The sequence below is a fragment of the Panthera uncia genome, assembly GCF_023721935.1.
Source record: "Panthera uncia isolate 11264 chromosome A1 unlocalized genomic scaffold, Puncia_PCG_1.0 HiC_scaffold_16, whole genome shotgun sequence".
NCBI lineage: Eukaryota > Metazoa > Chordata > Mammalia > Carnivora > Felidae > Panthera > Panthera uncia.
The window spans coordinates 79,109,886-79,119,807 of record NW_026057576.1 but is presented as its reverse complement, the minus strand read 5'-3'; the positions used below and the strand labels follow the sequence as shown (position 1 = coordinate 79,119,807).

The following is a 9,922-nucleotide window of genomic DNA, read 5'->3' as shown; positions in this document are numbered from 1 at the left end:
AGACCCCGGCTGGCGGCCGGCTGGGCTGCCAGTGAACATCTTGTGCAAAGGCCCAGATGGTGAGCACGTCCGGCTCCAGGGGCAGTCTCTTTGGCCGGACCATCTCTGTCCAAGGATGCCGTTTAAGGAACGGGCATGTCCCAGGACACTTGGACAAAACCAGGTGGCCTGGGTTCACTCTACACTAAATACGGCTTGATCCCTCAGCCCAGCAAGTCCGGCGCCAAATGCACCCGTGTGGAGCACCGTTGGCGTTCCAGGCTTGGGGCAACCAGTCTGCCCCCTCCACCCGCGGATGTGTCTGGTGGGGGGCAGGGCCCTTACCTGCCTTGCCGTGTTTAGGGGGGCCCCACTTCTGTGTCATCTCCCTCCCCCACCAGATGGCTTGTTTCTCCCTCCTCCATGGCCTGTGTGGCTTTAGGCCGAGCGGGCCCCACGATCACCTGAGGGACCTGATAAAAATGTCATTCACTGGGTCCTTCCCCGGTCCCACTGATGCGGCAGGACTGAGGAAGCTGGTGGCTCTCAGGCAGGGCTTCCCTGGGACCCTCGTTGAGGACCGTTGTTGACTGGGACCTTGGCGGGAAGAGGATGCCTGGTTCTGTAGGGTTTGGGGAACCACAGCCTCCAAAACCCGCCCACATGCTCTTGGTTTTGGAAAACAGCCTCGGTGGAGGAAGGCCCATCTCCGGGGTGCTGTGAGTGTGAGAGAAATTGTGCCTCCAGGACAAGCAGGGCCTCAACAGGGTGAGGACGGGCGCTCCAGGGTGGCAGGAGGGCGCTCCAGAGGTGTGCTCATGGGTGGGCCAGTGGCAAACGCCGTATGGAGGGTGACAGCCTCACATTTTATGGTCAAAGCTACGTACATAGAAAGATCTGGAAGGATAGTCCCCAGGATGAATGGATGATGCTTCCCGTGTACGTGAAATGAGGGCAACATGCTTGTGTAAGGAGACAGGAATGGAACGTAAAGATGTGAGCATGCAAGTGTGAGCACGCCGATGTGTGGATGCAGGTGTGTGCGTGCCGATGTGTAGGCACCAATGTATGCATGCCGACGTGTACACGCACCACCACAACGGCGGTCAGGGGAGCATGGTCCCCTGGGAAACAGTGCATCCCCTCCCTGGCAGGCACATCAGTGCTCCCAGGCACATCCTGCTCAGCCTGTTTTGCACCCCCTTCCCTCACTCCAGAAGAGCAGGATGTTTCTGGAACAGAGCAGGGACGAGTGGCAGCTTTATTAGGGTGGCCCTGCACTGAGGCTAGGGCAGCGGGGCCCGGAGGAGGCCTCCCGAGGTTGGGCTCTGGCTCATGAGCCTGCGCAGCCACTCGATGTACTGGGAGACCCTGGTGTACACCCCGAAGTGACCTTCAGCCGCACAGCCCTCCCCCCAGCTGACAATCCCCGTCAGGTACCAGGTGCCCTGGAACTTGGTGGCGTGCGGGCCCCCGCTGTCCCCCTTGCAGGCATCCTTGCTCCCGTCCAGGTAGCCGGCGCAGAACATGTTCTCGGTGATTGCTGGAGAGCCCGCCTTCCTGTGTGACTGCTCCTGGCAGTCCTGGGTCATCACCCGGGGCACATCGATGGCCATGAGCTCAAGGGCCGTGATGCCCCTGTCCAGCAGCTGGCCCCAGCCACTGACGGTGGAGAAGCGGATGAAGGCCAGCGTCCTCTCGGAGAAGGCCTTCTCGGGCAGACACAGGGGCACGACGTGGTTGGTGAAGGCCACGGGCGTCCGCAGGCGCAGCAGGGCGATGTCATGGTTCGTCTTGCGGGGGATGTACTTGTCGGGGATGATGATCTGGGCGACGTGCCGCTCCTGCTCCTCGCCCTCCTCCTTGTGGAGGTCGTGCTCGCCTGTGGGGGACCGGCACCGTTCATACCCCGCCCCTCAGCCTGCTTCTGGGGCAGAAGGGGCCCTGTGTTCCGTCCCAGGCTGGCCAGGGCGGCAACCCCAGGCAGCCACCGCAGGGCTCCGCGTGGAGTGTGAATCAGGGTGAATCTGGGTGAATCTGGGGGTGCTGAGGGCACGTGAGGAGGGGTGGTGGATCCCCCAGTTCTTCCCAGATCCTCCCTGGGGGCGCTCGGCGTCCCATCACCCACCAGGCAACCCTGGGGCTCTTGGCCCAAGTGAGAAGGGAGTAGAGCAGAGCATCACCTCTGTGACTTTCCGTGGGTGGAGAGGCCGGGGGGCCGTGGCCACAGTGGGACCCTGCGGCACCGGGGTCCGCCCGGACATTGCCCACTTCTCTGGAGGCACTCGTCTCGTGGCAGGTCTTGCTCACAAGCCACGCTCAGCAGGTGGAGGAGCCACAAAACTCACCCAGCACCACCGTCAGGTTCTCCCAGTTCCTGATTCTGTCGAAGCAGTGGGCTGCAGAGACCACCCAGGCAGCGTCGAGCAAGGCGCCCCCACACATCAGCACGCCGTCCAGCTTCAGTGCAGCCTGGCCGGGCACAGCAGAGTTCGCGTCACCCCTCCATGGGGAGCGCCTTTCCCGTGCACCCAGGGCCCTCGTGGCCCGTCTCCCCAGCCAGCTAAGGCAACAGGGGGCTTGTGGGTACTGGCCCGACCACGGGGCGTGGGTGCCAGTTCCCCTGCGCATCCCTGGCACCACCAGCAGGAGCTGGCAAGACTGGTCCACAAAGACGGGTCAAGTGGGGTGGGGGGGAAGAGGGCATGTGCTGCGGCACCAGGCACAATTCTTGGTGCACAGCGGGCCCCATAAATGCTTCCTTTTCTTCTCCCTAAAAGCAAGGAGGGTGCTGAGCGGGTCCTGAGTGCAGCTTGGGTGCAGGCCTTTTCCCTGCAGTGGTTTTCCCACCGCAGGCAGGCGGAAGGAGCTGATGTTGGCTCTGCAGCTGCAGCCACGAGAGGAGGCCTGGGGTAGTGGTTTGGCCGGATTGGAGCCTGAATCTCAGTGGACCTCAGTTTCCCCACCTCTCTCCTGGGGTTGAGGACCTGGGGCCGCATGCATGCTGCAGCCCCTCCCCCTGCACAGAGCCCTCCCAGGTGCTGTCTGCTGTAAACAACAGAGACCCACCCGTGCGGTCCTTCTGCCGCACACACTACCAGTTCTGGGCACTCTGGCGAACACACCAGTCCCTCTAGGACACGTCTAGCTTACGTTATCCTCGGAACACCAAAACCCCGGGTCCTGCCAGCTGAGGAGTGGGCCTGGGACCGCACAGGTGCCACACAGGCCCCGACCGCCTGCTCCCACCTGTGGCAGGTGGGATGGGGCAGGGCCGGGCCGGTGGGAGGGGCCACCGGCTCAGCCAAAAATGCCGCTTCTGGTCTGCACGCGGCCAAATGGCAGCAAAGCTGGAAGACTGGGGCTGCCCCGACCCGGAGTCAGGCCCAGGGGGACTGGTGAGCCACCATCATCCCTTCCAAGGCTCTTGTGTGGTAACAACTCTGAACAGTCCAACTCGGGTGTCCACGTGCAGGGCCCGGAGGACCACTGGGTCTGGCTCTGAAACCCGAGTGCACGCGTGCTGCTCTTGTGAGAGGTGGATTTTGGCCCAGTGGGTCTGGGGGCCTGAGGCTCTGCATTTCCAACAGGGACCAGGCTCACAGGCTGCCCCACACACCTGAGCACGTGCAGGGACAGCCTGCCCTGCCTCCATTTCCAGGGGCAGATAGTGGCGGGTTCAAATCCTGCCTTTGCCATCTGCCGCCGGTGGCCTGGACTCCCCCATCTGTGGAGGGGAGAGAGGCAGCAGCCCCGAGGAGGAGACGGGAAGAGATGGGAGGGGAGAGCCAGAAGGCAGGTGCTGCTGGGGGTGCTGACACCCGGACTGACGGATGGAGGTGAGCGCGCAGGCGTGGGCTTCGGAGCAAATTGGAAGGAGACGAGGGGCCGGGGTCCCGCAGCCGACCTCCCGCTTTCCCTCCAGGGGCCCTGGAGCCTCACCTGCCAGGGACACTCTCCTTTGGGGCACACCTTGCCACCCACAATTCGGCCTTGGGGGTCGCGGCCATTTCTCTTTTCCAGAACAGGCATTCTTCCACACGGATACTCCACTGTGGGAAACAGGTCGTCAGGCCGTGGGGTCCGTGCTGGAGGGACAGCTGCTGAGGGACGGGCTCCACGGCCTGCAGGCACGCCCTTGGCAGGGCAGGCCCACCCCTGTGGGAGCTGCTTCTGCAGGGACAGAGGGCCTCCCTGTTGAAACTGGGTTCTGCCAGTCACCCCAGGGGAGCGACGTGCTGCCTGAGGAGGTGGACGCTTGTCTAAAGGCTGACCAGACCTTGGGCCACAGCACTTTCACCTGGCTCCTCTCGTTTCCGCAGTAAAGTCCCCGGGCCCGGAGACACCGCTTAGAGGTGGGGGCTGAGCTTCAGGCTCAGCCTGAAGTGAAGCGGGGCCCACTTCACTCTGGACAGACAGGCCTGGGCACCTGAGCTGCTGGGACTGTGTTAGTTCGAGACCGGGTTGGGGAAAATTTACATTTTCCTCAAAGTGCTCTCCTTTTAAAAAAAGACGTGGCATCCAGACTGTGCCACAGTCAGCGCAGACCCCACGTGTGGCCATGGGGTGCCCCACAGGACAGCGGTGGGGCAGGCAGGGCCTCCCTCGGCTCCTCTGGACCTGCCTTGGACAGGCAGGTGGACCAGCCACTCTGGAGCGGCTCCTGCTGTGGCCTGTTCTCGAGTGGGCTAGGCGTGGTCAGCGTGTAGTAGGTGTTCAGTGAGTGGTACTCACCCTTGTCATCTGTCAGCCATACAGGAATGGGTGGCTGCTCGTTGGGCACAAAACAGAGCACAGCCCCCAGAGCTGGCCCCTGAGGACCGTTACCTGTGGGAGCGCAGGACACCCCGTCGTCTTGGAGCGCGTACCCCTCGTGGCACCGGCAGGAGCGCCTGGTCTCTGCATGGTCGCTGCAGTACTGCTCACAGCCTCCGTTCTCGTTCATACAGATCAGCTGGTCCTTCTTGTCTGAGGACAGGAAGGGGACAGACTGAGAGGGGCCTGTGCTAGTCAGGGAGAGCCAGCCCTCATTCTGCATGAAAACGGTGCTTAGCTGTTGGCTGCAGAGACAGCCAGGTCCCAGCCTGCTCTGGATCGATCCGGAAGGGTGACCTGGGGTTGTGTGCGGTCTCACGTCTGAGCAGCTTAGCCAGTTGGGACATAGGGCTGACACATGGGGCCTCTGTGCTCCCCTCCCAGCAGCCGGTGGGAGCCGGGGAGGGCCTGGGGACAGTAAAAGTGTTCACCGCAATTGGATACCTGCTGGCAAGAGGCCAGGCAGATGAGATGGTTCCATAGCCAGGACTTGGTGCCCCAGTGAACTGGCGGGGGCTGACCACTGGCTCGGACAGATGGAGATAAGGAACATTCACCCTCTCTGAAGGGCAGTGCTAGGATGTGGGAGATGGGGTTAGCTCTCTGTGCCAATTGAGGGCCCCCAGCAGGAAGGCCTGGCCTGGAACTGAAGTCACACCAGGGCTCCTGAGCACCATGGTCCTGGAGGATTCGCACCAGGGCTCCTGAGCATCAAAGCTCCTGGGGGATTCACACCAGGGCTCCTGAGCATCAGAGGTCCTGGGGGATTCACACCAGGGTTCCTGAGTATAAAGGGCTGGGCAAGGACATTGAGGCTTTATAGCCCCAGATAACTGGCAAGAAGCCTCTTCCTTAGTCTTTCCTTTACTCTCCCTGGTTTGCTTAGAGCAGAAGGTGGCTGTGGCCCACAAGAGCTCCTTGAGTATCAGAGTGTACACATGTGGCAAAAGATTGAAGTTACCCAAAGAGAGATTTGCCTTTGCCCTCAGCTCCTGGGAGGTGACCGCCACACCCTCGCTGATCAAGTTGGACACTTTTAATTTAATTCCATCTGTCTGATAAGAATGTTGTTTCCTTGGGGGCCCTTGGCCACACTGGATGGTGTAACAATGTGATTCATGGTGGGGTATCACCTCGACCTCTGGAGGGGCTGGAGACTAAGGCCAGCCATGTGGGAGGTCAGCCATGTGTACGTGACTGAGCCCCAAGAAGACCCCTGGACGTGGAGGCTCAGTGTGATACTCCCTAAGTCTCGTCACACCTTGTTCTTGGAGAAAGGAAGACTGTCTGTAAGACCCCACTGCTTGAGGACACCTGGAAGCTCACACTGGTCTCCGTGCTGACTTTAATCTGTAGCCTTCCACCGTAACTTTGAGTATGTTGGCCTTCAGAGAGTGCTACGGGTCCTCCCAGCCAATTACTGACCCTGAGACGGCCCAAGGAACCCCTCAACCTCGCAGTATTTTAACATTAGAATGGTGAAAAAATAGTTCACACTTTTGTAATAGCAAGTAGGGAAGATGAAGTTTACTCACTGTCTCAGTGGGATGCTGGGCAGTGATAACGTGCCCTCCCCGGGGCCCCATCCAGGTGTATCCGAATTCCCCAGCACTGGGAGCCCAAGGGGTTTGTATTTTCCAGAAGCAGACAAGGGGCGATCAAGAATTAGCACCCGAGGGTCTCAGATCCAAGCGTATCATGGTCACCGAGCCCATTTCCCACCTGGCCTGGGGCCCAGCCCCCGCCTGGCCCGGCCATGCCCATCAGCCTTGTGGGGGCTCTGCCCGCAAACTGTGGGGTCCTCACTTGTCTCACAGTTCCGGCCCTCAAAATTTTCGAGGCAGAAGCAGATGTAGGACTGGAGCTGGTCCTCACAGGAACCCCCGTTCTGGCACGGATTCGAGGCACATTGGTCCCCATCTGTGAAGCGACCTAGGGTCAGAGCACTGAGGGGGAGGCCGGTGGGCAGGGGCGACCCAGGGTCAGGGAGCTGAGGGGGAGGCTGGCCAGGGGCGAAATGGGCCGTTTACCTACTCACCGTTGTAAGAAACCCAGAACTGCTTCTGAGGGGACAAAGAGGAAGCCACATGAGACACACATTGACAAATATCTGTGTTCCCCACAGAATGAACGGGGGACTTGGGGTGAAGTGAGGTGGTCCGGGGGCTTCTGGCCTGGTGCCCTTCGTGGTGGGCTCCGGAAGCCAGACTTTTCCTCTGGAGAAGAGGTGAGTTCACCCAGGGCAAGGGGGTGTTTCCTAATCCCGCCTCTCCACCCCAGATGGCCAAGGCCACCAGAGGTCACAAATTTCCCTGTCCCGATTCAGAATTCCAGAGTTTCTGCCCCACTTCTGCCACCTCCAAGATGTGACCCTGGGACAAGACACGTGCTCTCTGAGCCTCCGTTTCCTTCTCTGGTGATGGGGGACCATCCACACAGGGCGACAGGAGGAAAAGGTGCTAATGGATGCAAAGGCTCCAATAATCGGATTCCTGAGGAATGTTCTGGGCAAGCAAACTGAAACTCACAGGATCACTCTAAGAATAAAATAAGACAACTGTGGGAAATGCCTTGAAAACCCAAGTGGGGCACAAATGCAGGAGATGTCCATCCTAATGAGGATGTACCTGGAAAAGGTCATGTGAGCCTCCACCTCAAATAGTCCTACTTCCTGTTTGGTGTGAGGTGTCCTGTGAGCGTGAGGCAGGTGTCCTTTGAACACAAAGTGTGTGTCCTGTGAGTGTGAGCTGAGTGTCCTGTGAGTGTGAGGCGAGTGTTCTGTGTGAGGTGAGTGTCCTGTGAGCGTGAGACGATCCTTGAGGAGAAGTGTGGGTTTGTCCCCTCATAGCCACACCCTGAGTGGAGCAGGACAGTGTGGACACTCGCCTTTCCCAGCGTGCAAACAGCCGTGGGGCGGCTCTCTGCAGCGGCCCCGACACGTTTGCTCTCTGAAGCCACCGTGGAGGTGTCCGCCCGCGCCTGCGGCGGCTGCTGGGAGAGGCCCAGGCCAGGGTCCCCGCCGTCTGCTCCATCAGCAGCCCCTGCACGGAGCTCGGGCCGCTTTGGGGACGGGGGTCGGGGGCGGGCACCGTCCATGGGAAGGCAGGGCACCCCCGGGGCCTGCTTTTCAAAGCGCGTTTTCCGGCTGGAAATGAGGGCCCCGCGCAGAGAGGCGCCGTCCATGGGCGCTGCAGGGACCCCGAGAGCCGTTCTTGTAGGAACGTGACCCCGACACGGTGCGCGGGGCCCTCGACCGCCGAGTAGGGAGACCGACCGACGCCGGGCAGCGCGGAGGGCGCCCCCTGGGGGCGGACTCACCGTCCTCTCGGCGTTCTGGAAGATCTCCCGGGCCTCCTCAAAGGAGCACCGCTCCTCCCCGCACTCCCGCTCCAGGGAGCCGGACCTCAGTTCCTCCAGGAACGAGTTGGCGCGCCGGTGCCTGCGCAGGACGCCGTGGGCCTCCTCCTGGGTGAGGAAGACTGAGGGACCGTCCGTGAGCCCTTGGCCACTGGCCACGCCCAGACGGCGCCGACGCACGGAACCTTCGCGTTCCTCCGAGTATGGCAATGGGAAACACGGCGGCTGTGGGGGGTCGCTCCGGGCCCGGCTGCCTCACTTGTAGGATTTATCCCAAGGACATCCTCAGAGGCGGCCACTCGAACCCGGCCACAAGGACAGCCTGGAGACAGCAGGCAGAGCCACTGCGTGAAGGTGTCCTCGTTCGCGTGAAGTACACGCTTAAGAAGATACAATATTAAGTGAAACTAGAAGATGATAGGATAATCTATACTGTGTAATCCCTTTTGTAAATAAGATGTACATATGCACATACATATGCTTATGTAGCTGTGGGAGGAGCCTACATAGAAAATGAACTCTCGGGATTAAAAGTTACTCTGTTGCAAAGCGTCCAGTCAACTTCCATAATCAGAAGGCCACGGGCTGTGTCCCTGCACCAGGACGTTCACCAAAAGTGCTAGGATAAAGGTGCCGCAGGGGCCTGGGGAGGGGGGGCGGGTGACTGAGAGAGGTGAGCAGCAGGGGAGGATGGGGCAGCAGGAGGGGGAGGGGCAGCTGCCGGGGCGCCCAGGTGGAGGGAGACCCCATGTGTTCTTCACAGTGACAGTGTGTCGCGTCTGTATTCCTGCGGAGCCCCTGGTCTGGAGGGAGAGGTCGAGGGAACCCTCAAACGGAGGGGCGGGCGGAGACCTGCCTGGGTGACCCTCAGGGGGCAGCAGATGTGAACCAAAGCTCTCGGGGAACCAGTTACCTCTGGTGGTTACCAGGGGAATCTGGCCACCTCCGCGTCTTCCCGCCCTCCCACCCCGCTGTCTTTCCCAGGAGCCCGCGCTGTCCCCTGGGCTCCTGCAGGAATCTGGCTGGCGCCCATGCCATCGCAGGCTGGCTGCTTGGGGGGGAGGGGGGGCAGTGTCTGCTGTCTCCACCACGGCCACCCCGCGGTAGTGACATGTCACAAGGAGGACAGCTTATAGTGTCCCGCTGTCCTCCTAGCTAGGCCCGTTGGCACAGTAGTGGCAGGGAGGGTGGCTGCAGTCACAGAAATGTGTAGTCCAGGGTCCCCACCCTGTCCCTGGCGCTGGCCAACCAAGAACGGGAGGGGACATACCCCTTCGCACTCGAGCCCTGACTCTGCATGCAGATCACATGGGAGCCTCCAGCAAGCACCCCGGGGGGACAGGAATGCCCACCAGAAAGGTGGCCACCAACCTCCCGCAGCCCCTCACACAGCGTTTACAGGGGACCCTACACCTTGACATACCTGCGGCCAGAGATGCCTGCAGGCCGAGCAGAGAGCAGAGGAGGGCCAGCCCGCGGGACCCAGACACCATGGCGAGGCCTGTGTCACACGGTCTGTTGACATTCCAGGCGTGCTGGGAAGGTGGGCAAAGTCCCGGCCTCCAAGCTGGGACAGAGGGCGGGGAGGGAGGCCTGGCCTCCCAAACCCAGGGGCGGGGCGTGCGGGGGACGCCGGGGACAGGAAGACGCTGTCTGTACCCACCGCACAGCTGTGACCGCGAAGTAGGGGTTCCCTCTTGGAAGCGTCTGTGTCGGGATGTGTACCTGGCGCATGCGCCTCAAATGCGGTTGAGAATCTGAAGCCCTGGGG

General features: G+C 61.2%; 1 protein-coding gene across 1 annotated transcript; it reads right to left on the bottom strand.

Annotated features, from left to right (window-relative positions):
* Window positions 1-1,197: 1,197 nt before the first annotated feature.
* F7 (coagulation factor VII) lies at window positions 1,198-9,682 on the bottom strand. Its single transcript, XM_049647251.1, has 8 exons — window positions 9,575-9,682; window positions 8,113-8,273; window positions 6,833-6,857; window positions 6,601-6,714; window positions 4,807-4,947; window positions 3,922-4,031; window positions 2,328-2,451; window positions 1,198-1,861 (listed from the first exon to the last, which is right to left on the bottom strand). Exons 1-8 carry the CDS (start codon window positions 9,642-9,644, stop codon window positions 1,266-1,268), a joined length of 1,341 nt encoding a protein of 446 aa, XP_049503208.1. The 5' UTR covers window positions 9,645-9,682; the 3' UTR covers window positions 1,198-1,265.
* Window positions 9,683-9,922: the final 240 nt, after the last annotated feature.

What these genes read in the sequence shown, in the direction of transcription:
- F7 (XM_049647251.1), bottom strand. Translation starts at nt 9,644, where the DNA reads ATGGTGTCTGGGTCCCGCGGGCTGGCCCTCCTCTGCTCTCTGCTCGGC. An exon ending in TCCAGAACGCCGAGAGGACG is followed by an intron (nt 6,858 to 8,112) that starts GTGAGTCCGCCC and finishes TTGTCCCCTCAG; the next exon opens with AAGCAGTTCTGGGTTTCTTA. An exon ending in GGGCCGGAACTGTGAGACAA is followed by an intron (nt 4,948 to 6,600) that starts GTGAGGACCCCA and finishes TCCTGTCCTCAG; the next exon opens with ACAAGAAGGACCAGCTGATC.